Here is a 27,319-nt window from a genome sequence, read left to right as displayed (position 1 = left end):
TGTTCAGCTCAAGGCTAGCACTCGACCACTTGAGCCACAGCGCCACTTCCAGCTTTTTTCCCCCTGCTTATGTGGTGCTGAGGAATTGAACCCAGGGCCTCATGCATGCAAGGCAAGCACTCTACCACTGAGCCACCTTCCCAGCCCATGGCCGTGTTCTTGTCTCTGTTGGCCCAAGTCCTCTCTGGCAGCTAGGATAACTTTTTTTTTTGGTTTGTTTTTTGATGCTAGTCCTGGGACTTAAACTCAGGTCCCTTGCATTCAACCTTAGCTTCTTCACTCAAGGCTGGCACTCTCTGTGGGCCATAGTTCCACTTCTATCCTTCTGCTGGCTCATTGGAAACCAGTCTCTGGAATTTGTCTGTCTGAGCTGGCTTTGAACCGTGACCTTCAGGTCTCAGCCACCTGAATAGCTGGGATTACAGGTGTGAGCCACTAATGCCTTGAGGAGCTGTGGTCTTTTCTGGCCCCAGGGCAGGCGCAGGAAGGGACTCAGCCACACACACACTCACACTCACAGAAATCTATTTAAGACAGAACTTTATTGATGTAGGGTTTCCTGCGAGGAGCGTTAGCCCCAGGGTGAGGCCTTGTAACCGGCATGATGGGGGTGGCTTGGATGTTGGGGTCCCCCCATGGATCAGTGAGAGCAGAGGTTGGGGTGAATCTTCCCCCTGGTCGGTTTTGGGAGAGGGTGTCATGGAGGTGGTGCTAGGTCCTGTCCCCCTTAGCAAGCCTGGATCCCCACCAGCTCAGAGTGGGAGGGAGTTAGTGCTGGGGGGAGGGTGCTGGTAGCCCCCTCTCCCACTCCCACTCTTCACAGTACATATTTCGATCAGAGGGTAGGGGAGGGGACTCCTTAAGGGTGGGTGCAAATGGTGCTGGGACAACTAGGTACCCCCTTCCTTAAATCCATCCCTGAAGAGGGGGGGGATCTGGTTATGAATTGGACAAAGGACTTTAGAGGGACTGGGGAGGGGGTAGCCAGCTCCTCTTCATCCCCTAACCAGAGGCCCTGTAGGGGTTCCCAATAAATAAGTTCCAGCTCCATGTCACCCTTCACTCCCAGCTCCCGCCCTCTGGGACCCTCTCTGGTTGGGGTTCCCCCTCAGCCTGCGGCTCCACGACGGCTCCAGGTACTGCGCGCCCCACTAGCGGCCCTGGCAGGTTTTACAACACATCTGGCGGAAGTAGGCTCGGCTGCAGAACTGGAATTTGAGCACCAGGGGGCAGTACGCGACCTTGTTCACATCCTTGCACTCTGCAGGAGAGGAGCCATCAGTTTTCACTGCCTCACCCAGCCACGTTCTACTTAACCAGTGACTTTGCCTTTCTGTGCTGGGTTTCCTCAACTGTCAAGGGAGGCTTATAACTCCTGTCATTAGGCTATTTTCAGCATGGAGAGAGCTCAGGATTATCCATGAAAAAAAATCTTTCCTATTCAATCAGTTGAAATGGGGCTGGCCTCCACTCATAATCCTTCATTGCTGGGTCTCCTGGGTAGCTAGAATGACAGGTATGAATCATAGCCTTGTCTTTTTAAAAAACTGATGTTAAACTCAGGGCTTCACACATTTGCTGAGCTTGCTTGCTTCACGGATGGTCTATTACTTGAGCCACACCTCCAGCCCAGCTTTTTGCTGGTTATTTTGAAGATGGGAGTCTTGAAGACTTTTCTACCTAGGGTGTCTTTGAACTTTGACCCTCTGGAACTCAGCCTCCTGAATAGCTAGGACTGCAAGTGTGAGCCACCACACCCATGTCATAACTGACATCTTGATCCCTGGTTGGAAGAATCTGTGTATTTTGTATTCACATATTCAACAGTGTATGTTCATGATGACAATAAAGAGTGCTTACCAGCTTGTAATGTCTGTGGTTTCCAACAGATCTTGTGTGTGTGTGTGTGCGTGTGTGTGCGCGTGCGTGTGCCTATCCTAGGGTTTGAACTCAGAGCCTGGGCACTGTCCCTAAGCTTGTTGTTGTTGTTGAAGGCTAGTACTCTACCACTTGAGCCACAGCTCCACTTTGTAGCTTTTTGGTGATTAATTGGAGATAAGTCTCCTAGAGTTTTTTGCACAGGCTGGCTTGGAACTGTGATTCTCAGATCCAGCCTCCTCAGTAGCTAGAATTACAGGCGTGAGCCACTAGCACTTGGTCATCCAGTGGATCATTTTTATTCCACCTCTAAAGTGGTACCTCATTCTGAGTGAGTCTATTACTTACCCCCCTTGACAAGATGAGGAAACTGAGGCACAAGAGTGAAAGGTAGTCCCAAACACATCATCCACTGCTCTATATGAAAAGACAAATTTATAGCTGGGCATAATGGCATACACCTGTAATCCCAGCACTTGGGAGTCTGAGCAGGATGATTGCTTGAGCCTAGAAGTCTGGGTCCAGCCTGGCTATCATAACAAGATCAATTTAAAAAAAGAAAAAAATTAATAAATGGGCAGTGGTTTTCAAGGGGCCATGGAACATGGGGTGACATCTGCAGGCATTTTTAGCCTTAACTGGGGTAAAGTTGTCATTGGCACTGATTCTGTACAGGACAGAATCTTATGGAACATAACCTCAAGAGTGCTTGAGGCTGATAAACTGATTTAAAGTACAAAGTGCCAGGTGCTGGTGGCTAATGCCTGTAACTCTATTTAGGCTGAGATTTGAGAATCACCATTTGAAGCCTGTGGAGGTCAGGGAAATCCATGAGACTCTTATATCCAGTTAATTGGTCTGTAAGGAATTGCAGGAGAGATGGCACACACATCATCTTGCCATATCAAGAGAAAAATGTCATCATTGTCTTGATAGTTAAACGTGTTTTGTTGGGAATATGATTTTTCTGTTTCTGTGCCATGCTCTAGAAGGTTGATTCAGTAATAAATCTGGGGAAAGTTTTGTTTGAAAGAAAAAAAGTTTGGTTGTGTGCTAAAATAAAACAACTTTGTTGTTAAAAAATAAAAACAAACAACAGCTCAAGGATAAGCTGGGCGCCAGTGGCTGACGCCTGTCATCCTAGCTACTCAGGAGGCTGAGATCTGAGGATCTCGGTTCAGAGCCAGCCCAGGCAGGGACTCTTATCTCCAATAAACCACCAGAAAACCGGAAGTGGTGCTGTGGCTCAAGCGGTAGAGCACTCGCCTTGGACAGTGACAGGCAACCTGGGAGACCTGGCTTGTGTTTCCAGATGTTTCCAGAAGTCCTCTCCACCTGAAGCCCTCCTGGTGTTCCCCCCCCCCCACTCCGTGGGGTGCTTGTGACCCACATACCTTCGGGGCCATCCCCGGGGGGCGCAGGGTCGCACTTGGCCTCGCACTGCTGGGTGGTGGGCGGCCGCAGGGCCTCGGCGCAGTCCCGGGACGGCTGGCCGGTGTGGCCGGTGCAGCGCACGGCGCGCTGCTGCTGGCCCAGGCCGCACTGCGCGGAGCACTGTGGGGAGGAGTCCCTGAGCTCGCCCCAGCCCGGGACTCCCCCCTCCCTCCTCCCTGGTGTGTGTGGGGGGGGGGGACGCCCACCTACCTCGCCCCACTCGCTGGCCACCCAGCGGGCCGGGGGGCAGCGGCGGAGGTTGCAGCGCATGGTGGCGGGGGGCTTGGCCGTGGGTGGGCACTGCGCGGGCGGCAGCGTGGCGCGGTGGTCCGCGCTCTTGCAGAGAACCACGCGGTGCCGGAGGCCCGGGCCACAACTCGGGGTGCACTGTGGTTGGAGGAGGGGGAGGCGTCTCAGACTGGGGCGCAGGCCTCGTGGAGTGGGAAGGTAATGGAAACACAAGGGGGCCCCCATCCCTTAAGCGAGCATGATGGCAGGGGGGACCCCATGATGTTCACGCCTCACGTGGATTCCCCAATTCTCATCCTGCCCTTCCTCAGGGCTCACACAGATGGCAGAGGGGACCCCCCACTGTGGTCCTCCCCCAGAGGGTTCCCCAATTCTCATTCTTCCCTCCCTCAGGGCTCACACAGATGACAGAGGGGATCCCCCCCAGAGGGTTCCCCAATTTTCATTCTTCCCTCCCTCAGGGATCACATAGATGGCAGAGGGGACCCCCCCCACGGCGGCCTCCCCTCCAAGGGGTTCATCAGTCACCGTCCTCCCCATCCTCACCCACCAAACACCCGAAGAGGGCGGGCTGAGTGTGTGCTGACCTCAGACCAGTCCAGGGCTGCCCACTCGGGCGGGCACGTGGGGCCCTGGCACGCCTCTAGCACCGGGGGGCGCGGCTGCGGGCACGCGCTGTCATCCAGCGACTTCTCCTCCACGGCGGACACGCGGCGCTGACACACCACCGAGCGGCTGCGCACGCCCGCATCGCAGCTGCGGCTGCACCGCGTCCAGTTCCCCACCACCCAGCTGTGGGGGCGCAGCAGGGGTCAGGGGTCAGGGGTGTTACTTTCTCCTAACTCTTCCCAGGTGAACCAGTACTGGGTAAGGAGCACCCAACCAGCCAAGAGCAGGTTCAGCTGGGTGTGGGGGCTCACGCCTGTAATCCCAGCTACTCAGGAGGCTGAGATCTGAGGATCCTGGTTCCAAGCCCGCTGGGTCAGTGAGATTCTTCTCTCCAACTAACCAGCAAAAAAAAAATCAGGAATAGAGCTCAAGTGGTAGAACACTAGCCTTAACTGAAAGTCTAAAGGACAGCAACCAGGCTCAGTACTGTCATTGGGGGGTGGGGAGAATGAGGGCTGATCCCTAGGACTATTAGCTTGATTATTCCTTGACTGTTAGCATGAATTCTGGCTCCAGGACCATCTAGCCTGGCCTTTACCCTGGGAAACACTATGACTTTGACCCCATGAACTCCGTAACATTGAGTTGTTTATTTAGCCCACACTGAGAGTTGAACTCAACCTCAAGTTCTGGCCTGGCCTTTTCAATGCTCAAGGTTGAGCCACAGTTCTACTTCCAGCTTTTTTGCTGTTTAATTGGACATAAGAGTCTTATGGACTTTTTTTTCCCACTTCGACTCCCTTTGAACCTCCATCTTCAGAGCTCAGCCTCCAGAGTAGCTAGAATTACAGGTGTGAGCCACCAGTGCCTGGTGAACATTATAACTTAAAAATTATTTTGAGCCGGGCCCGGTGGCTCACGCCTGTAATCCTAGCTACTCAGGAGGCTGAGATCTGAGGATTGCGGTTCAAAGCCAGCCCGGGCAGGGGAGACCATGAGACTCCTATCTCCAATAAACCACCAGAAAACCAGAAGTGGCGCTGTAGCTCAAGTGGTAGAGCACTCGCCTTGAGCTGAAGAGCTGAGGGACAGCGCCCAGGCCCAGAGTTCAAGCCCCACGACCGACCAAAAAAAAAATTATTTTGGGGGCTGGGAAGGTGGCTCAGTGGTAGAGCGCTTGCCTTGCATGCATGAGGCCCTGGGTTCGATTCCTCAGCACCACATAAAAAAAAAAGAAAAGCTGGAAGTGGCACTGTGGCTCAAGTGGTAGAGCACTTGCCTTGAGCTGAAGAGCTGGACAGCGCTCAGGCCCAGAGTTCAGGCTCCACGACCAGACCTGCCCCCCCCCCCCCCAAAAAAAAAGAAAAGAAAAAAGAAAAATTGTCTGTACTGAGGTTTGAACTCAGTGTCTTGTGCAGGTACTCTACCACTTGAGCCACACCCCCAACTCTGGAGTCATGCCCGTGTGTGTGTGTGTGTGTGTGTGTGTGTGTGTGTGTGTGTGTGTGTGTGTGTGTGTGTGTGTGTGTGTGTGTGTGTGTGTGTGTGTTTTCTGGTCCTAAGTCTTGAACTCAGGGCCTGAGCACTGTCCTTAAGCTTTTTGGCTCAAGAATGGCCAGTCTACCACTCGATCCACAGCTCCACTTGTGGCTTTTTGGTGGTTAATGGGTTAAGAAGAATCTCATGACCTTTCCTGCCTGGGCTGGTTTCAAAATATGATCCTCAGATCTCAGCCTCCTGAGTAGTTAGGATGACAGAACAAAGGATGAGCCATGGACAAAGCACTTTTTTTTTTTTTTTTTTTTTTGCCAGTCCTGGGGCTTGAACTCAGGGCCTGGGCACTGTCCCTGAGCTTCTTTTGCACTCTACCACTTGAGCCATAGCATCACTTCCAGCTTTTTTGTTTCTGTGGTACTGAGGAATGGAACCCAGGGCTTCATGCATGCTCAGCAAGCACTCTACCACTAAGCCACCTTCCCAGCCCCAGACAAAGCATTTTTGTCTGCAGCCAGCCTTGGACTGCGAGCCTCCTACCTCCAGTGTAGCTGGGATGACAGCTAAGAGTCCCCTTGTCACTCCCCAGACCACAGCACTTCACTGCAGTGCTCAGCCTCGTCTCCTAGTTCTGTGTCCCATCTTTCCTAGGGGACATCCTCACCCCACCCTGGGCACTCACTCAGGTGGGCAGGGCTCCGTGTTGCAAGCGCGCTGCCTCTTGGGCAGTTTGCTGTGGGCGCTGCAGTAGTGGTGGGCCACGGTGGAGCGGTCCAGCTGGTTCCGGCACTCCACCACCTGCACCTGGCTGCCTGGGGGAGGGGAGGGGCTCGCTCAGCCCGGGGCCAGCCCACAGCACCAGAGGCAGGTGTCTACTGCCCACCCCTGAGCCTGCCCTGGCCTCACCGCCTGCACACTGGGCTGAGCACTTGGTCCAGGGCGCGTAGTGCCAAGAGTAGGGGGGCAGGGTATCCCGGGCGATGGGCGCGTTGAAGCGGTAGCGAAGGGCAGGAAGCTCTTTCCGAGCCAGCACCTGGGGTGGGTGGGTAGATGGGTGAGAGGGGAAGGTGAGGAGCAGCCAATGAAAAATGTCTCCCAGAGTCTCCATCCCTCAAAAAAAAAAAAGAAAAAGAAAAAGAAAAAGATGCTCAGGTCCTCCTGTCTCTTGCCCACCATCTTGTTACCATGACAACAAGTGACGCATTAATGGGTCCCAGGGCTTCAAGGCTCTGGGCCTGGTCTGGTCCCTGACGCAAGTGAAAAGTGGTTCCGGCTAGGGGCAGGCGATGAGGCTGGGGGGTCCCCGGCAGGCCCTCCAGCAACAGGGACTCCTGGTCTCCCTTTAGAGCTGGGGGGATGGCACAGGGGTCAGGAATGAAGTCACAGTGAACCCTCCAACCCCATCAGATCTGCAGTCCTTACTCACCCCCATTGCTTACCCAGGTGACTGAGGGACAGGTTCAGGTCCAGGAGGAAAATGTGGACTGACCCTTTGGGGATCCAGACGACATCCTCATACCCTGGATGGGGGAAGCTCAGATGTTACCCACTATGCCGGTCCCCCACAATTCACCTGCCCCCAACCTTTGGGCCTTTGATAATTACAGCTATTACCCCATTATAGAAGATAGCCACGGGACCACGGGAAGTGTATGTCTTATAGATCAGAAAATGGAGGCTCTGTGGCTAGGTGGGATTTGAACTCCAACTTTTTCACTGCGCTACTAACCACTTACCTCCTCACTAAGCAGCAAGGCTGGGCAGAGGTAGCGGGGAAGGGCGCCAAGGTGTCTTTGACCTACTGGGGCTTGAAATCAGAGCCTCATGCTGTTTGCTTAGGTTTCTTGCTCAAGGCTGGTACTCTACCACTTGAGCCCTACCTCCACTGCCAGCCTTTTGCTAGTTTCTTTCCCAAAGGCTGGCTTTGAACTGTGATCCTCAGATCCCAGTTTCCTCAGCAGCTAGGATGACAGGTGTGAGCCACCTGTGCCTCTTATATTATTCTTATTCCTCTTTCCTTTCCTTCCCTTTCTCTCTATTTTGCTTTAATTATTTTTCAGATAAACTCCCTTTTTGCCTGGGCTGGCCTTGGACCAAGATCCTTCTACCTATGCCTTCTTCAGAGTTGGGATCACAAGCCATGAAGCACTCTAGGTGGCTTGTTGGTTGAAATGAGATCTTACGTACTTTTTTTTTTTTTTTTAATTTTTTTTGGGTCCAGTCGTGGGGCCTGAACTCTGGGCCTGGGCGCTGTCCCTCAGCTCTTCAGCTCAAGGCTAGTGCTCTACCACTTGGGCCACAGCGCCACTTCTGGCTTTTTTCTTTTAGCTTATGTGGTGCTGAGGAATCGAACCCAGGGCCTCATGCATGCAAGGCAAGCGCTCTACCACTGAGCCACCTTCCCAGCCCTTACGTACTTTTTTCCCCCTCTAAACCCTGGTTGGCTTCACACCACAATCCTCTAGAGCTCACATTCCCAAGTAACTGAGGTTACAGATGGGCACTCCATTCCATCTTTTCTTTATCTTCATTATTCTCCCTAACTCTGGCCCATCTGTAGAATATCATTCTCCACAAAGCTATTTGGTTCTTTAAAAAACCCAGTCAAGTTCTGCCTGGGGAATGACACCCACATTCTAAGACCCATACCCAGCAGACCGTGTGCAATTCCTGCTGACTCCTGACTTGCTCTTACCATCCCAGCCTCGCCAGCCTTTTGGATGATTCCCGAACTCCCCAATCTCCTCAATCCCTGGACCCAGCCCAAGCTGGGAAGGGGGTTCTCCACATCCTTCCAGTGTCCCTCCCCCAAAGAAGACTTCCCCTGCTGGCACACTGAGTCCCCTAGCCCCTTTGGCTCACGGGATGCATAGTAAACCCCTTCTCACCCATCCTGACACCCCAAGGATGGTGGAGGGCAAGAGCTGAGCTTGCCTTGTCTTCGTTATCTAAATGACCAAGATCTAGGCAAACGGGACCCACACCAGTACCTGAGGCCCTTCCTCCTCCTGTTTTGAGGGCATTTTTGTTCCCATCTCCCAACAATAGGACTTTTGGGGATCCCTAATACCCAACCTCTAAGCCTAACTCAGACTCCACAGAAAGGCTGGAATCTATAGAATTACTTCATCTTGACTACTGTGGTAGGCCAACCCTGACTCGAGCCACCAGGCCCTCGTGTGGCATGTGGGAGGGGAACGGGGGATCCTCACCTGCCCCAGGCAAGGCTGGGCTGAAGACGCCCTCGATGGTCTCGCAGGAACTGCCGTCACCTCCACATACTCGGCACTTGTCCTCCCTCAGGTCAGAGCCCAGGACTCGGTCACAGCCCACGTGCTGCAAGGGAAAGGTGCTGGTGCTGGTGTGTGTGTGTGTGTGTGTGTGTGTGTGTGTGTGTGTGTATTTTGGAGATGCCCGACCCTTCTCCTTCTCCTGGGAATCTCCACTTACCTTGCACTCACCGCTGACACAAATGTCCACCGTGTCCGGGCGGCAGGGTGTCCCGTCCACCACGGCCGCCGCTCTCTCCGTGTAAAAGTTGAAACCCTCTGCTAGGCAAGTCAGGGAACAGGCCTTCACGCCCCCTGGGGGGCATAGACCAATCAGACCTGGGGCCAGGCCACCCTTGGAAGTCCCTGTCTGTTTCATAGGAAGAATCGAGGCCAAGGACAGACCCTAGACCCAACACCAAGGCTGGGGTGGGTGGAGGATACATCCAGCCACCATTCACCACATCCTGGGCATGCTTTCCTTGGGAAGAACCTTGGAATGCTGGATGCTTCCCATAGCTTCCCTTCACCACCCCTAAACCCTCAGGGGCTCCCTGCTCACCCCCTCGGTATGTCTTCCATGTGTAGAATTTTCCACGGAAAGGGATACTGTCAAACTCAGAACACTGCATTTCCCTGAAATCCTGGGAGCCAGGAGGACAGTCCTGGGGAGGGGAGAGGGAAGAAATTGGGGCACAGAAGAGGTGCTAAGCTTGGCACGGATCAGATGAAGGCAGAGAGACTAGGGAGGACGCTGCAATGGTCCAGGACAGACTTGATGGTGACCCATGCTAGATGTCCAGGTGATTGAAGCAGATGACCCATTAGAGGCTAGGGGTGATGACTGGGTTCTTCATGAATGAGAGCACATAGACCCCCAGAGACGTGACTCCTCAGGTGGTGGTGGGGAGGGAAGAAAGGCCACTGCTCCCTCCAAACTCTTTGTGCTGTCTGAGCATCCTCTCCTCCTCCTGTCAGCCTCTGGCTTATATGTGTTTATCTAAAACTCTCTACACAAGAGACTCAGCCATGGGCATTGCGTTAGAAAGGAATAGAAGAGAAAATTCCAGAGAGAAGCAAAGATGGTCACTCCTGGTGAGATATAGGCACAAACAGAAGCAAAAAAGAAGAAAGAGAGTAAGAAGCAAACAAGCCAGCCAGGCTCCAGGTCTGGAGAGAGGACGGTCAGTCAGGTTGCGGGGGTGGGGGGGGGGAGATGACAATAAGGGGACAGGGGCTTGGCTTTGGGGGAAGTTGGGCCGTGAAGGAGGAGCCACACACTGGAATGGATCTAGGGTATGAGGACAGAACAATTACTTGGGGGGGGGGGGAGGGCAAGCAAGGGACATTCCTCTAGTAAAAGAATGTAAACACTAGAGGTAGAGCTGGTTGTGGGTACTCATGCCTATAATCCTAGACACACAGGAGGCTGAGATTTGAGATTTGTGGTTTGAAGGTAGCTGGCAGGAAAGTTTATGACATATTTTTTTGTGTGTGTTGGTCGTGGGGCTTGAACTCTGGTCCTGGGCCCTGTTCCTCAGCTCAAGGTGAGTGCTCTACCACTTGAGCCACTGCACCACTTCCAGTTTTCTGGGAGGTTCTCGGGAGAGAAGAGTCTCATGGACTTTCCTAACTGGGCTGGCTTTGAACCATGAGACTCAGAGCTCACCTTCCTGAGTAGCTAGGATTACAGTTGTGAGCGACTGGTGCCCAGCTACTTTATGACACTTTTATCTCCAATTAACCAGCAAAAAGCTGGAAGTGGAGCTGTGACTCAAGTGGTAGAACACCAACCTTCAGCCAAAAAGCTTAGGGCAGAAGCCGAAATTCAAGCTGCAGTACCACCCTCCCCTCCACCCCACCAAAAAAAAAAAAAAACTACTGGAGGAAAGGGGTAGCTGGAGAGAAACCCAAGCTTAGAGAGGAAGTGGGTGGAGAGGAACAGGGCATAGGTCGGGTAAGGTTGGAGCAGGTACCTGGGGAATTCAGGAAGCGGTTTGGGGTGCCGGGGATCTCACCTCGGTGTTGCAGGAGCGGTGGCGCCGCCTCTCCCCTAGACAGTACTTGCCCCCGATGGTTGGCCTGGAAGTGGGGGAGACCCGAAAGAGATGGTGTGTGTGTGTGTGGGGGGGAGGACAATGGGGTTGGGGAGGGGAGCATCTCACCCGGCTCTTTCCTGAGGACTGACCTGGGGCTGTCACAGTGGCGGCTGGACGTGGACACACCGCCGCCGCACGTCCTGCTGCAGTCACCCCACGGGGCCCAGGGGCCCCAGGCCCCGTCTACGCCCTCTGGTCGCGATCCGAACGGGACACACACCCGCTTGTAGCACCACTGGACAACAGGGGTGGGGGAAACGGGATGGGGAGCTCAGGGTCCGTCCCCCTCTTCCGCCCCCAGCTGCAGTCCCTCTGGACGAGGCCGGGGTGGACAGAGGTACGGGGTCTAAGGACTTTGGGGATCGGCTGGAGCGTCAAGGCACAGCCAGGAAGCCGCCACCACCAGACAGAGGTGCGGCTGGAGTGGTGAGGGGCGTGGCTTCAGTGAGCGGGGGCGTGGCCTCGGGCCCGGGACGAGCGAGCGGCGTCGAGGGGCGTGGCTTCGGAATCGGGAAGGGCAAACCAGGACAAGATCCACAAATGGGGGCGTGGCCAAAGCAGAGGGAACCTCTTACGCGCAGGGGGCGTGGCCCCGAGCCGAAGGCGGGGCCCGCGCTCACCCCCTTGTCGATGGTGTGCGTCTGGCACAGCGTGCCTTCGGCGGCCGGGATGCTGTTGGTGATGCACCGGTTGCTCTTGCTGAGACACCAAAGCTCGCTGCAGACCTCCTGCGGGCCAAGGCACCCGCTCAGGCTCGACCCTCCACACCCCAGTCCTTGAGAGCTGCCTCTCTTGCTGGAAAGGACTCACTGCTATCCTGGGTCCCCTTTGGACTTGTCTGCCAACAATCTATGCTTTGTGGAGCCCCTTGGTATACCATGGATCAATCCTCTGGCTGATTTTACTTGCATTTTTATCAAGGTTCAGAGAGGCAAGGCCTTCTAACTAAAAGCTACACTGCAACTAAGGGGCAGCCTGTAGTCTAGTCCAGATCTTCAAAGTGGGATGTTGGCTAAAGCCCCTTAGTGCCTTCTAAAACTCGGACCTGCTGTGGGAAGGGACAGGAAGGAGTCTCACTTCCTTTTCGGACGGGCTTAACAGTGCAGGAGAGATCAGGGGCCTATTCTGACCTTGGCAACCCTGGTCCATGGCAGGAAGCTGCACTAATCTCAGGCGATCACTGTGACCTTTTAGCTCTAGGTACTATCACCAGAGAGAACCAATCAGCACTAGGTTGTAGTCAGATCTTACCTCTTCCACCCTGCCCTATGCTTTCAGGATCTTTCTTCTGAGGAGAGCTCTTTGAACCCAAATGCTTCCAAACTTTGCAGATTTGGCATTGAACTAATCAGTGGCTGTAAGAAGGGACACTTGTAGGGCTAGTTACTATTCAGATAGGGTTTTGCATTTTCTCCCTAGGGTTGGCCTCAGACCTCAATCCTCCTATCTATGGCTTCTGGGCTCTTAGGCAAAACCACCATGCTCAATCTTATTGACTGAGACGGGATCTGGCAACTTTTTGTCTTGGGCTAGCCTTGAACTATTCTTCCAATCTTTACAGGTGTGAGCCACCATGAGTGACAGTGAATGAGGTGAAGTGAGGGCCTGGATTCTATATTATCTTGGACATATCCTTTCTCTGGAAGGTGTAGAGAACTGGGTAGGGCCAGGACACACTAGGACTGAATCTGAAAGGACTCAAAAAGTGGTATTCAAAGGCTGGGCGCTGGTGGCTCATGCCTGTAATCCTAACTACTCAGGAGGCTGAGATTTGAGGATCATGGTTCAAAGCCAGCCTGGGCAAGAAGATCCATGAGACCCTTATCTCCAGTTAACCACCAGAAAACTGGAAGTGATGCTGTGGCTCACGTGGGAGAGTGCTTGCCTTAAGCTGAGGAGCTGAAGGGCAGTGCCCAGGCCCAGAGTTCAAGCCCCACGACAGAAACAGGGGGAAAACAAAAAAGAAAAAGAAAAAAGAAGTAGAATTCAGGAATGGAGAGAGGTGGGCAGAGGAGATGCTGAATTCTGACAGTCAAAGCAGAAGGACATCAAGTTATCAGCTTCCTGGGTTCTCCCGGCCCCCAAACTCATTTTTTACAAAACTTTTTTGGAGTAGTAGTGGGGATTGAATTTAGGGCCTAGACCAAACGCTCCCTCAGGCCTTTTTTGCTTTAGTTTGATTTTCATATAGTCTTCTCTTTGCCAAGTATGCCAAACTCAGCCTCAACTTGTGATCCTCCTAACTCCATTTCGTCAAGTAGGTGAGACTACAGGTGTTCACTACCACATCCTGCTCCGAGCTCACTTCTTGATGCACGGACCAAAGAGTTTTGGGCATCTGAACCTCAGGAAACAGCAAAGAACATTCAGGAAACTCACAGCCTGTCCAGTCAAAGACCAGAGCCAGGAGACCTTGTGAACCAGTCAGTAGGGGACACGGGGAGTGAAGACAGTCCCTGGAAGGTTCTCTTCGATTTGTTGCCAAGCAAAGTAGATGGCTCATTCCCAAGGAAACCATTAACACCAAGCAAGGATATTTAGTTAAAAACTGCCCAGTGAGAGGTCTTGGGATAGCCGGCAAGATGCCCATCCCCAGCCAGGGATCTCATTTCTGTCCCTGGCTAGTTGGGGGACATCTGTATACCCCATATACTTCATTCCTTCTAGCTCCTCACCTCACCCCCACTTCTTGGCTCTCCCACCCCACTTTCCCAGTGGGGACCCTCTGCAAACCCCTCCCCTCCCAGGAAGGAAAGCAGGAAGGCTCTCTCTACCCCGTATTTACACTGACGCGATTTGACTCCGTGCTGGAACCGACATTGCTCGTCGGCATCATAGGCTTGGCCGGGGGCCACGGTTGGGTACACGAAGTCCTGTCTGGGGGGGCGGTTGTTCAAGCAGAGCCCCAGGCCCGAACTGTGACGACAAGAAAGGAGCTGTCATTCCAACACCTCAGGGAGCCCCTTAGCTTGGATAGACATCTTGGGGGGGGCTGCAGCCCTGATTTCCACAGGCCCCATCCCCACTGTGATTGTGGCCCTTCCCCTCCCCCGCAGTAGGACTGGGCTGGGTCCATCCTCACTCCAGGAAGCTGGTGATATAGTCCCGGCTGCAGGACGACCACACGAATGGGTTGGTTTTCATGGTAATGTGGGCAGCCATGAGCTTTGCTGGATCTTGGCCCCTGGCGCCGCAGCTGTTCCCCACACCGTCGTGGTTCATGCCGAATCTGGAGAGAGGGGTGTCCTCGGCTCTGCCAGACATTGAGGGGACCCTCCCCCCGCAATGCCTCCTGTCCTCCCCCCTCCTGTGTTCCCCGGCCTCACGTGTGCCCGATCTCGTGAGCAATGGTGAAGGCGGTGGCCAGGCCGATGTCCTCATTGATACTGCAGCTCCTTTCCCGTTCGCACATCCCACCCACGGGGGCCAGGCCTAGGGAATGGCCATGGGGGAGGGTCTCAGGGGGAGCTTCTTAGCCCCAATCACCCCGCCAGGGCTCACCCCAGGGTCGAAGCCACCCTCACAGGTGTCCGGAACCTTTGGGACCCCAGTACCTAATGTGCCGCACGGTTTGCTCTTATAGATGCAGATGTCATAGCTGTGGAGAGAAGGGGGAGGGCGCAGTGAGAGGGGTGGCCCGTCTCCCCCTGGGATGTTGCCATGCCCAGCTCTCGGGACCATCCTGCCTAGGAGGTGCTACTTGCTTCTTTCCCCAAACCACATGCTATGCCCCAGCTGGCCTTGGGGAGGCGAGGATTCCTGTTAAAGGCGTGACTGAATGAACTGAATGAAGAAATGGGACAGCTGCAGGAGTGAATGGGAGAGGGGCTGACAGAATGGTGAGTAGCTGAATAAATGGGAGCGTGCCTGAATGGAAGAATGAATGGGTATGAATGAACGAGGAAGTGCATGAATGGCAGAGTGACTGAATGAAAGGAATGGCAAGTGAGTGACTGAGTGAATGAGAGTGCAAATACATGAATGGGAGAATGGCGGCTTGGATGAATAGGAAAGTGAGTGCCTCCATAGTTAGGACCTAAACAATCCAACTGCCCTCCTCCCTCCTCACATATCCGGGTCCCCAGCCCCTCCCCTAACCTCCATCAGCAGATGTGACCCTCGTTTGGACCCTGGTGGTCCCTGGACCCCGGTGGTTTCTGAGCCCAAAGCCTGGAGCCCTCCCGGCCCTCACCGCGTGATCAGCACTGCCGTGTCGTGGTTGGCCATGCCGTTCTCTGGAATGGCATTGCCGTGGCCACTGTGGTTCACAATGGACTTCTGCCACTTGCAGAAGCTGTCGAGGGACTTCCCAGCGTGGTGGGTGATGTCTAGGGTGGGCTGAGGATGGGCAGAGAGAGGTGCGTGGGTGCCCTGTCAGCCTGGACAGCTTCTGTGAGGTGCGCACGGCCCTCCACCCTGCGCTCCCCCTCCCCCGCCCCAGCAACCCCTCACCTGGTCCTCAGTGAGCAGAATGAGGCGAGTTACCAGGATGTTAACGATGCTGCCCAGACTTGAGTCCTGGAAAAGTTTAGCAACCTGACCTCCAAGAAACAAGAGAAACCGAGTCTTAAGAGTAGCCCAGAGATGGGAATGTGGCTCAGGGGTAGAGCTCCTGCCTAGCATGCATGAAGCCCTAGGTTCAATTCCTCAGTACCACATAAACAGAAAAGGCTGGAAGTGGCACTGTGGCTCAAGTGGTAGAGTGTTAGCCTTTAGCAAAAGAAGCTCAGGGATAGTGCTTAGGCTCTGAGTTCAAGCTCCAAGAGCCCAGATTAGAGATCAGGAACAATACCAACACTATGAGCGGGCTTTAATTGAGCACCTACTGGATGCTGTACCACACAGCCTATGGCCTGTATCCTCTCCCAGGTATGCTCCATTTGCACCCTTACTTTGCAGACCAGAGATCAGAAAGGGCAGCACACACATACACAGAGTGGTGTCATGAAAGCTGGGTCTCGGTGGCTCATTCCTATAATCCTAGCTACTCAAGAGGCTGAGATCTGAGGATCGAGGTTGGAAGTCAACCTGGGCAGGAAAGTCCATGAGATTCTTTTTTTTTTTTTTGGTGTGGTCGTGGGGCTTGAACTCTGGGTCTGAGCACTGTCCCTCAGCTCTTCAGCTCAAGGCTAGCACTCTACCACTTGAGCCACAGTGCCACTTCCGGCTTTTTTGTTTTTGCTTATGTGGTGCTAAGGAATCGAACCCAGGGCCTCAGCCATGCAAGGCAAGCGCTCTACCACTGAGCCACCTTCCCAGCCCTCCATGAGATTCTTAAATCTCCAATGAATTACCAGAAAACTAGAAGTAGTGCAGTAGCTCAAAGCGGTAGAGCGCTAGTCTTGAGTTTGAAAAAGCTCAGGGACAGTGCCCAGGCCCTGGGTTCAAGTCCCATGACTGACATTAAAAAAAAAAAGTGGGAACTGGGGAAACAGCATGTTTCTTTCCAGCCGTCCTGAGTCGGTGTATCCTTGATCTGTCTACTTGACCTCTGACCCCTGCTCACCCCTTTGGCTGCTGTGTCTTTGCACAGAGGTTGATGGAAGGGTGTCCATAGGACATCACTCCACAGGTTTCTGAGGCACCCATATAAGCTGTGGGCACAGGAGGAAGGGCAGAAGTGGTGGTGGGGGAAGAGCAGGCATGGGCATAAATGATGCAGAATAGGCTAGGCAGGGGTTGTGGAGTCCTGGGCTGACACTGTCCTGTCTGGAACCCTCCAAGAACTCTGGCAAGTTTTAGATAATGTGGCAAGCCCAAGAGAAAGGGAGGCAGATCAGAAGCAAGACACAACGTGACCAGAAGCAAATGTTCAATCTCTATACTTTCAAATAGCTGGGATTATAGGCATGCGCCACCATGCTTGGCCTGAGTCTATCTTGCCATATCCTCATTTTACAGATGGGTAAAAGTCAAGGCCCAGAGGGGCAGCACCTTGCTTAGAGGCAAACAAAAAAGTTTCAGGCTGAAATGTATAAGTCCAGGCTGGCTGCCTAGCCGGTCTTTCTGTAGAACCCCTCTGGACCCAAGTGGTGTTTTAGGGATCTGCTCTCTTTCCCTGACCTCTGCAGGAAGGGGGAGGCACTTACAATGTTCATGATGGCCAGCACGTACTGTTCCACGTCTCGGCGGCCATGGTAGGCTACCACCATCTTGTCGGCCACGACGAGGGTCTCCACGTAGCGCTCTCGGCTGACTGAGCGCTTCAGGCCCGGCTGGCCTCGCTCCGTTTCATTCCCCAGGGGCCGGGCGGGCGGTGGCTTCAGGGTGCGCAGCCACCATGGCCGACCTTTCCATGCTTTCTCATCTGGGGGAAGCCAGTGATGCAGCTGAGCTCTCCCCCTCCCCCCACAGTGCTGGCGGGGCCGGAGATGCCCAACACCGCCTTCCTTACTGCAGCTGAGAAGGGGCTGACTGCGTATTAGCCCGTCTCCTGTCAAACCATCAGCTCCAGTACCGCCCAGATGTCCAACTAGACACCACATCTGCCCCTTGGCCAAGCTGCCTGGCTGAACAGCTGCTCAGTGTGCCATGAAAGTCACTCCAGTTGTCATTCCAGACTTCCTGTCCCCCACTGCCCTGATGGACTGTGGGAGTTTGCTTGCTCCTTCCTTCCTTCCTTCCCTCCCTTCCTCCCTCCCTCCCTTCCTTCCTTCCTTCCCTCCCTCCCTCCCTCTGTCGTTTTTCTTTTGTGCCACTAACTAGACTGGAACTCAGGGCCTCACACTCTTGCTCAGCTTTTTCACTCAAGGCTGGTGCTCTACCACTTGAGCCACAGCACCACTTCCATTCTTTTGCTGGTTAGTTGGAGATAAGAGTCTTACAGTCTTTCCTATCCAAGCTGACTTTAAACTGTTGCTCCTCAGACCTCAGCCTCCTGAAGAGCTGGGATTATAGGCGTGAGCTACTGCTGCCTAGCTTGCTCTTCCCTTCCCTCTCTCCCCTCCTTCTTTCCCCTTTTCCCTCCCTCTCTCCTTTCTTTCTTCCCTCCCTTCCAGGTGCTCCATTACTTAAGCCACTCCTCCAGCCAAGCTTTTCACTGGTTAACTGGAGATACTGTCTCTTGAACTTTTCTGGCTGGCTTTGAATCTCCATCCTTAAGATCTCAGCCTCCTGAGTAGCTGGGATTCCAGGCTCACTGTTGACTTTCCTGGGGCTGGGGGGGGGGGGGGGAGTGGTGGTGGTGGTGGTGGTAATCTGTGATGTAATTAAGCCTCAGTGCTATGGGGCTCAGCGCTGCTGCTGTTCCTGACTTTATGCAGGTGCAATTCCCAAGTGACATCTCTGGATCTATCTCTGTCCCTCTGGTAGCTGACCTCTGGATGGCCAGACACCACTGCTTACCTGTGCCTCAGCCTCTGGGAAGGGTGGTGCCACCTCTTGCCCACCCTGAGAGACAGGCTCACCTCTCACTCCACAGGCTGTGTCCAGATGGGGGTGGCGCAGGGAAGAACGTTTGTATACCACATGCGGGCCGCTTTCCTCTGGTCCCCGGGCCCCCTTGGCACCCCCTCGCAGGGGCTCGATTAGGTATTCCTCCTCATCTGCCACAATCAGGCCATGCTGTGGTGGGAGAGAAAGCTCAGCTCCGTTCCTGCTGCCTTAGAACTCTACAGTCTCACCTCTGTCTTTTGTCTTTTTTTCTTTTTTTGGCGGGGGTTGGGGGCATCCCACAAGAGGACTTGAACTCTGTACTTGATGCTTTTGCTCACTGGCTGGCGCTTTACACACTGAGCCATGCCTCCAACCTCATGTTGTTTTGGTGGTTCTGGGGATTCGAACACAGGGCTTCAAGCTCTGCGAGGCTGGTGCAATATGGCCAAGACATCCCTCCAGTGATGTTTTTCACTGGTTCGTTTTAGATGAGGGTCTTGATTCCCACTTGGCTGTATACCTGTGATCTGCCTCCGACAGACTCATCCTCAGCGGGGTTACAGGCATGCTACCACATCCAGGTTCCCTCCACAGAGATGGAAGTCTCTCAGACTTATCTGCCTGGTCTGGCCTGGTGCCTTGATCATCCCAAATCTCAGCCTCCCATATAGTTTGGGATGACAGCATGTGTGACCCTGGGAGCAGTTATGGATTGATAAGGAAGTCTCACAAAACTTTCCTCCTCAGGCTGGCCTTGAATTGCAGTCCTCCCAATCTCAGCCTCCCAAATAGCTCAGATTATAGGTATGCACCAGTTACCTGCCTCATTCCTTCTATTTTACTGGTTTTATTTTATTATGCCTTTTCTAATTTCTTGGGATGTTTATCTATTTTGCCTATTTTTGTGATGGCACTGGGGCTTAATCTCAAGGCCACAGCAATGCTCTTTAGTCAAGGCTGGTACTCTACCACCTGAGCCACAGCTTCACTTCTGTGGTTTTAGTGGCAGATAAAAGTCTCATGGACTTTCCTGTGGGGCTGGCTTTGAACTGAGATTCTCAGTTCCTGAGTAGTTAGGATTATAGGCATGAACCACTGGAACCCAACATTTTCCGGTAAGTACTGCTTTAGCTGCATTTCAAAAAGTACTGATTAGCTCAAAATACTTTAAGTAGGTCCTGTTAAGAGTCCTTTGCTGACTTCTATTTTTTCTTTTTTTGCTGGTCCTAGGGCTTGAACTCAAGGCCTGGGTGCTGTTCTTGAGCTTCTTTTACACAAGGATAGCTCTCTATCCTTTGAGCAACAGCTCCACTTCTGGCTTTCTTGGAAGTTTAGTGGACTTAAGAGTCTGGACTTTCTTGCCTGGCCTGCCTTTTAACCTCAACCCTCAGATCTCAGCCTGCTAGGATTACAGGTGTGAACCACTGGCAACTGGTTCTGATATCTATTTAGAAATGTTTTATCTTAACTGCCCACACTGTGAGCAGCCGCCGCACCCCCCACAGCTTCCCAGAATCCTCAGCTTACCAGGCCCCCACAGGTGCTGATGGCCACATGGGAGCTGCTGGCCTGGCCTTGTAGGTGGCCGGCATAGAGGCAGTGGGCCCGGGCAGCCCTCTGCCAGGCCAGGCCCTCCCGGGTCCAGTACTCCACAGAGACGTGCCCTGCCAGCAGACGGGGGCTGTGGGTCAGATTCAGCAGGAAGTGGGTGCTGGGTGCGGCCACCTTGTAGAAGAGGCGGGACTCAGCTGCGGCTCCCGTGCCCCGGCGCTGCCTCGGTTGGGCAGGGGGAGAGAAAGCCAGCAGTGCCCCGTTGTGGTCCACACGGGTGGGGAAGGCGATCTCATAGCTCTCCAGGCTGGACAGGAACTCATCTGTGGGTGAGCATCAGAAATCTGGAGTGTACCCTGGTCTGGGGCAGATAATACTGGCCTTACCAACCCCAGACCCAAGTCACCAATGGCAAGGCTCGGCCTAAATGACCCCAGCTTTCATCCACGACACACCCATCCTACCCCGTTCCCCTGACCCATTTATGGTAAGATCAGAATTTGAACTCACAGCTTTGCATTTGCCAGGCAGGTGCTCTACTACTTGAACCATGCCTCCAGCTTTTTTTGTTCTAGTTGTTTTTCAAACAAGGTGTTGATTTGAGATCCAGCTGACCTGGATGGTAAGCTTCCTGCTGATACTTGCCAAATAGCTGGGATGGTGGGCTCCTGCTCAAAGCTCAGCTTTTATTGTTTGAAGTAGGGTCTCCAGAACTTGTTTCTTTTTTTTTTTTTTTTTGCCCAAGGCTTACCTTGAACTTTGAGCCTCCATATGTCTTCCCCAGGGTTACAGGCTATACTTGTAAGTTGCTTCAACCCTTTTTGTCTTGAGTCCTAACTGGCTTCTTTAACATCCTTCTCCCTCCCCACTGCCATCCTTGGACAGTGCCTACCTTGAGATCGAAAGGCCTGTGTGAATTTGAATGTGAGGCCCAGCCCCAGGGCAACGGCCCAGCGGAGGATCTGGTAGGCGGGAGCCATAGGGGCTACGTGTCCACATGTCTCTCCCAGCCCCGGCTGCTGGCAGCCCCCACAGTGCTGCCCCCTTGTTCACAGCCTGGGCAGCATCACCGGGTTCCTGGTGGTGGGGGGGTTGGGTAGAGAGAAGAGGGAGCCCCGTCAGAAGAAGGACCTGCCTGGCATAACCAACACAAGATCCCTTTACCTGACTGATCGGGAGATGGGGGATGCAGGGGGAGACCTACAGCTCCTCAGATGACCAGGACACTTCCCTCATGAATAAGGAGGTTGCGTCCCGCTCTGGAACGGGACTGTCAGGGGCTGAGACACTGTGGCCACCTACCACGTGCCAGTGTGTGGCTCACAAGTTTCCCAGATTAACGAAGAAGTCCCCACTTTCTTCTCCCTTTGTAGAAGGAGAGTGGATGATGATGAAAAGATTGAAGGTCACGTGGCCACCAAGACTGGAAACCAGATTCAATGACTGGGCTGGGGGCGGGGAGGCGGGGACAGAAGCTGCACACCACAGGGGTACAGCTTCTCCTGAGAGACACTGTCACGTGGCCACCCTGGACTGAGAGTTGCGTGGCAGCAAAGGGAAGAAATCAATTGGGAGAGAATCTCTGCAAGGTTAAAGGGCTTGGAGGGAGGCAGGGAGGGGCCTGGCAGGGGGCCCAGGGGCTGGGGTAGGACGGGAATGGGGGGGTGTGTGTGAAGAATGGGAAGGTTGGCACAGGGTACACTTGAAGACAGGGGTGATGGTCAGTGTGAAATTCTGACCCAGACTAAATAGCGAAGGCAAGTATGGAGGTCCTCCAGCCCCCATCCTGGGTGGGGAACACCCTATACCACACACTAAATGGGGCTGGAAACTCCCAATATGGTGGTCCTTGTTCCTGAGGCCTCTTGTCCCTCCCTCCTCCATTTCTAGCCTGGCTCCTGATCCTGCATCGTCAGGTTCTGGGCTGGGGAGGTTCGGCTGTTCTGGGGCTTGTGGCTCAGGCCAGCCGGTTGGTTGCAGACATGACTTTGGGCCACAACCTTGTGCCAAGGCCTCCTTCCCCCCTTCCCTCTTCCTCTGTATGATCACACACTCTCTTGTTTTCTTTGTGGTCCAGCCAAGTCTGAGAGCCGGTCCTCAAACAGGGCCACAAGGGAGGGAAGCCAGGTTTCTTTGTGATGTGGATGTAGAAGGCCCACATTCCTCTCTCGGGCTTGGATTCCTCCACTCATGGGCAGCTTACTCCCACACATTTTGACTCCCTGCTATCCCAGTCAGTGAGGGTAATGTCCATTCTTTTTTTATTTTTGCCAGCCCTGGGGCTTGAACTTAGGGCCTAGGCACTGTCCCTGAGCTTCTTTTGCTCAAGGCTAGCACTCAATGACTTAAACCACAGCACCACTTCTGGCTTTTTCTGTGTATATGTGGTCCTGAGGAATGGAACCCAGGGCTTCATGCATACTAGGCGAGTACTCTACCACTAAGCCACCTTCCCATCTCCCATTCTTCTTTTTTTAAAATTACCTTAAGGTAGCTTCAGTTGGTGGCGTGGTGTTCAAACCTTGCAGGGTAGGTCCTTCCCTGCAGTGTACACTTGGGCTTGTGGGCCTCTCTGGGCTTCAGTTGCCTTTTCTGTAAAGCCAGGGCAGGTAGACAGGCAAAGAAAGGGACAAAGAGGAATCAGGCTAGGATGCATCAGGAGATCAGACATGCTCAACCAGATCTGGACTCGAGATTCTTCCAGGATGGGCTCTTCTAACTGCCTCTTGCCTTAACTCCCACCCCTTACCCAAAGGGCCTGCACCCCACTATCCCCATCCCTCCCCGCCCCTGCCCCTCTGCCCCTCCCACACTGCCAGTGACTCTCTTAGTCCTGGCTATCTTTTTTTGTTTTGGTGCCAGTCCTGAGGTTTGAACTCAGTGCCTGTTGTTGTGGCTGAGGATTTTTTTTGTTTTTGTTTTTTTCTCTCTCAAAGCTAGCATTCTACCACAGTTCCACTATTGTGTAGGGTTTTTGTTTTTGTTTTTTTGGTTAGTTAGCAAGTTGGAAATAAGAATCTCAAGAACTTTCCTGCCTAGGCTGGCTTCAAACCATGGTCCTCAAATCTCAGCCTCCTAAGTAGACAGGATTATATGTGTGAGCCACCCAGTGCTGGCCTGGCTATCATTTTTGGGTCTCTCATTCTGGTCCCCAAATAGTCCTTCTAGCCCTTTACCATTGTCCCTGGAGGCTCCTAACAGTGACTTTTAGCTCAGATAAGGTGTTGGGGGGGGGCAGGACACAGCATGGATGGGAAGAGGGAGGGGACTTACCCCTCCCACAGGGGTGGGGTGGGGTCTGCAGGAGGCCCTTAAGTATCAGGGTGAAGGCAAGAGTTCCAAAAAACATGATCCGCTGAGAAGGTGGCTCAGTGGTAGAGAGCTTACCTCGCATGCATGAGGCCCTGGGTTCAATTCCTCAGCACCACGTAAGCAGAAAAAAAAAAAGCCGGAAGTGGTGCTGTGGCTCAAGTGGTAGAGCGCTAGCCTTGAGCTGAAGAGCTGAGGGACAGCGCCCAGGCCCAGAGTTCAGGCCCACGACTGAACACCCCCCTAAAAAAAGTTATCAAAAAACCCCTAATGCGGTATCAGTGATGAGGGACCCATGGGTGATGTCAGGAGATTTTAAAGGGAAGGTTAAGGAGAGGTGTATGTGTAGTATGTGTACTGTATATATGCGTGTGTGTGTGACCTGGTGTGTGTGTATGTGTACGCTAGGTTAGGTTATTTTCCACATAGCTCTTCTAGAAGGAGTAGGGAGGCCGGCAGCCTGGGGGAGGGGGCAGGCCCACAGGAGGAAGTGCCTCCCGGAAACCGGGGCTCCATCCCCTCCCGGGGATCCTGGGGGAACCCACAGGCCGAGGGGCCTCTCTGTGGAGCCCAGGGGAGCTCTGGGCTCTGTGCATCTGGCTGGGCAGACGATCTGCCAGGGCAGTCCCTGGCCAGAAAGCAGACAAAGGCTCCGTCGCCAGCCTGCCTGCCAGCCGGCCTGCAGGAAGGAGGGCTGGGGTGCCCTCCCCCCCCAAGAAGCTGCTAATTAAAGGCCAGGGCTGACCACTGGAGACAGACACAGTCTCCGTGACCAAGTCAGGGGAAGTGGGCGGCGCCACTGGTTCACCCAGACACAAACACACTGGCAGGGAAACCCCCCTCCTAAGTTCCAGGGTGACCCCCACCTGTACAGCCTGAAGGCCTGGTGCCCTATGAAAAGACCCTCTCAGCTTGGATACACAGACGCTTACACTCTTAAGTGTGTGCAGACACACTTACTTGCACATGGATACACAACTCACAAACCCAGAAATCCCAAATACACACAGCTTGGGCCTACTCTCAGAAAACACAGCGACACAGACCCACAAAACACATACAAAATCACAAACAGCAGACCAGACACAAGTTCACATGTCCTCCAGATCCTGACCTTCCCCAACACACGCACACACGCACACACACACAGGGACATTTGCACACTTGCTACATTCAACAGGCACATACAGAGATGCTCAAAGAGACACACACACTGGCTTACACTCAGGCAAACACAATCACACACGCTCAGATTTGGATACACAAAGCCAGGACAAGCAGACGTACACATGCAGGTGCACAACCATCTGCATATACGTGGATGGCCGCACACACCAACACACACATAGATGCACACACCACACAAACAAGCAGATACAGACACCCAGACATACACACCCAGACACAGGCACAGATGACCCATACTCACACTCAAGAAAGACCCATATACACACACATACACACAGGCCCACACAAGCACACATACACACTCACCCCCCCATATGTGGGTGACAAAACACCCACATATGCACGCACACACAGACAAAAACACCTAGACACACACGTGTGCATGCACACACATTCGACACACACCCAGACACACCCAGATGCACAGCAGCACACACATACATACTCAGCTCCCCACCCCCAAGCAGACACACAAAAACATCCAGACACACGTACACAGGCAGACACACCCAGACACACACACACGCAGCCACTCACAGACACACGGGCAGCGCAGAGCCCCGCACAGCCCGACCATCCGTGCACCCCGCACACTCGGGGACTTGGGGACCTTTACGCACCGCTCGGCCTGGCTCGCGGCGGGACAGTCGGGTGCGCGGGCCCCGCGGCCCCGCGGTCCGCCGCAGACGCGCTCAGCCCCGCCGGCCCGGCCGTGGGATGGGGGTCGGCGCGCCCGGGGCCTGGGGTCCGCGCTGGCCGCCGCCGTCTGGCCGGCGCGCTGGGCGGAGGGCGGAGGGCGAGGGCGGAGGGAGGGCGCGCGGCGGCGTGGCCGGGGGAGGGGGCGCGGGGCCCGCACTTCCTGAGCCGCCCGCCAGGGTTATTAAAAAAAAAAAACCCAAATCGCAGGGCCAGAAACCCCGCCCGCCGCCGCCGCTGCCGCCGGCCCGGGCTAAAGGCTGGACCCCAGCCGGGGACCCCGGGGCTGGGGAAGAAATGGGGGGGTCGGATGGAGGCGGGATTGAATATGGGGGGGGAAATGTCGGATGGGATTGAGTGTTGGGGGGGTGGGAGGGTGGAGGCGGGGATTGGGTGAGGGGAGGTCGGATAGGGTGGGGATTGAGCGGGAGGGGGGTGAGGGGAGAGGTCGGATGGGGGCGGGGATTGCGTGGTGGGGGGGGAGGTTGGATGGGGGCGGGGATTGAGTGGGGGAGGTCGCATGGGGGCGGGGATTGAGTGGTGGGGGGAGGTTGGATGGGGGCGGGGATTGAGTGGTGGGGGGAGGTTGGATGGGGGAGAGGATTGAGTGGTGGGGGGGAGGTTGGATGGGGGCGGGGATTGAGTGGGGGGGGTGAGGTCGGGTGGGGGCGGGGATTAGGTGGCTGATTGGGTGGAGGGAGGTGGGGGGGGTGAATGAGAAGAGTGGGGGAGGGGGAGGAAGCGGGTGGAGAAGGGACAGAATAGAGGTGACCCGCGGAGGAGCAGAGTTTGAATGGAAGGGAGGAGTGGGAGGGCCAGTGGACAGGAGCCGTGGGGGGCGGGGGGGGGGGGGACAGGAATGGGGCCGGAGGGGGGAGGGGAGAGCCCACTCCCTCCTCAGCATCAATAACAGCTGTTATTTATTGAGGGCTGGTCCCCGCTCAAACAGGCATTTATTGGGCGCTTCCCGTGTGTGCCAGGCACTGTGCCCAGGGGCAAGGGCATAAATCCCAGTTGGGGCCCCACCCCGCCCCGGGATCTCTCCTCCAGGGGTTTGATCCGCCTCGGGGCCTACGTTTGGGTTTGGTGCTGGAACTCAAGGCTGGTCCCAAGTCACAGATGAGGAAACTGAGAGCAGCAACAAGGGTTCTGATCCCCCCCTCCCCCCTCCCCTCCTTTGGTCCTCTGTTCCCAGGAGCCAGTGAATGAAAGTGCCCTGGCCAGGCAGAGCTGGGATTCCAGCCTCAGCCCCTTGGAGGCCTGTAGGAGGGCACAAGGCAGGAGACACCCCCCCCCCATCCTTGTTCGTTCCACCCCCCCTGCCCCCCAGCTGGGCCAAGCTTTGATCTCTGATTCTAGATTTACTCACTCTGGTAGTGGGGATAATAAGAGGCTTTATGGGGTGTTTGGGATAAGAGAGGAGGGGTTTCATTTAGCCACAAACATTTAAATGCGGGGTTTCACTGGGGACAGGGCTAGGACCCAGTAGCAGTCTCTCCCTTCCACTTCCTCTTGAACTTGGAATGACACACTCCAGGACTCTTGAACTCCAGCACCCCTGTCCTCACCCCCAACCTCTCTAGGGCAACTCAGCCTTGTGTTTGCCTCCACCTCCCACTTCCCAGGGCCCTTTGCCCTCCCCCTCCCTCTTCGAGAAAGGAGTCTAAACCATCTCCTGGTCTATACTCATCATCTCATGATTACCCAGATGCCTCTTCTGGATCCTTCTTGCTCTTCTCATGTGGCTGGGCCACCTGCCCCTGGTCTGGGGGTGGGTGGCCTCCAGACCACAGTGGCAATTTCATGGCCGCTTTGAGCCCAGGCACTCCCAGGCGCTGTCATTTACTGTCTGTGAAACCTCTTTCTATAATTATTCTGCAAACTTTGGTTCTTTACATTCATTTTTCCCCCCTCTCCTCTCTTTCCTGAGCTGCAAGGCAGCTCTGGGGTTCCCTTGGGGTCTCCTTTTCCTGTCTGGGCGGGGCCTGTGGCTTCGGGTTGGGGGATGGGCACGACACCTACTCTCAGTCCATGCTTTTGCTGGGAATCCTGGGAAACAGACTTCTGTATTGTGAGTCTTGTGCTTGTGCGTTTTGTTTTGTTTTTGTTTTTTCAATTCTGGGGATTGACGTTAGAGCCTTATAACTACACGTGCTCTACCATGTGGCC

The 27,319-nt window shown here is 54.4% G+C and overlaps 1 protein-coding gene across 4 annotated transcripts; it reads right to left on the bottom strand.

Moving 5' to 3' along the window:
* Positions 1 to 509: 509 nt before the first annotated feature.
* Positions 510 to 22,512, bottom strand: Adamts10 (ADAM metallopeptidase with thrombospondin type 1 motif 10). 4 transcript variants are annotated; one of them, XM_042693900.1, is made up of 25 exons: positions 22,442 to 22,512; positions 20,850 to 21,034; positions 19,934 to 20,280; positions 18,439 to 18,595; positions 17,122 to 17,339; positions 15,485 to 15,568; positions 15,225 to 15,370; positions 14,587 to 14,630; positions 14,359 to 14,464; positions 14,115 to 14,261; positions 13,807 to 13,948; positions 11,653 to 11,760; positions 11,122 to 11,267; positions 10,952 to 11,015; positions 9,496 to 9,598; positions 9,115 to 9,248; positions 8,877 to 9,000; positions 7,104 to 7,184; positions 6,849 to 7,012; positions 6,571 to 6,697; positions 6,347 to 6,476; positions 4,149 to 4,353; positions 3,523 to 3,699; positions 3,273 to 3,432; positions 510 to 1,261 (listed from the first exon to the last, which is right to left on the bottom strand). In XM_042693900.1, the coding sequence occupies exons 2-25, from the start codon at positions 20,935 to 20,937 to the stop codon at positions 1,152 to 1,154; spliced, it is 3,312 nt and encodes a 1,103-aa protein (XP_042549834.1). In that variant the 5' UTR covers positions 20,938 to 21,034; positions 22,442 to 22,512; the 3' UTR covers positions 510 to 1,151. The 4 variants fall into 4 exon arrangements, 3 of the variants coding, with proteins under 3 accessions (XP_042549834.1, XP_042549835.1, XP_042549836.1); XR_006149610.1 differs by lacking the exons at positions 510 to 1,261; positions 3,273 to 3,432 and having other exon boundaries at positions 3,617 to 3,699; positions 6,347 to 6,472; XM_042693901.1 differs by lacking the exons at positions 14,115 to 14,261; positions 14,359 to 14,464; positions 14,587 to 14,630; ... (5 more) ...; positions 20,850 to 21,034; positions 22,442 to 22,512 and having other exon boundaries at positions 13,818 to 13,938.
* Positions 22,513 to 27,319: the final 4,807 nt, after the last annotated feature.

Source organism: Dipodomys spectabilis, unplaced genomic scaffold (genome assembly GCF_019054845.1).
Source record: "Dipodomys spectabilis isolate Male_0828 unplaced genomic scaffold, ASM1905484v1 ptg000173l, whole genome shotgun sequence".
In the NCBI taxonomy this organism is placed as follows: Eukaryota; Metazoa; Chordata; class Mammalia; order Rodentia; family Heteromyidae; genus Dipodomys; species Dipodomys spectabilis.
The sequence above is the reverse complement of the archived record's forward strand: the minus strand, read 5'-3'. Positions and strand labels throughout refer to the sequence as shown.

Excerpts from the sequence above, each read along its gene's own strand:
- Adamts10 (XM_042693900.1), bottom strand. The coding sequence starts at position 20,937 with ATGGCTCCCGCCTACCAGATCCTCCGCTGGGCCGTTGCCCTGGGGCTG. Across the intron at positions 18,596-19,933 it reads TCAGCACCTGTGGGGGCCTG|CATGGCCTGATTGTGGCAGA; the intron begins GTAAGCTGAGGA and ends CTCCCACCACAG. Across the intron at positions 6,477-6,570 it reads CTCAGCCCAGTGTGCAGGCG|GCAGCCAGGTGCAGGTGGTG; the intron begins GTGAGGCCAGGG and ends CCCCTCCCCCAG.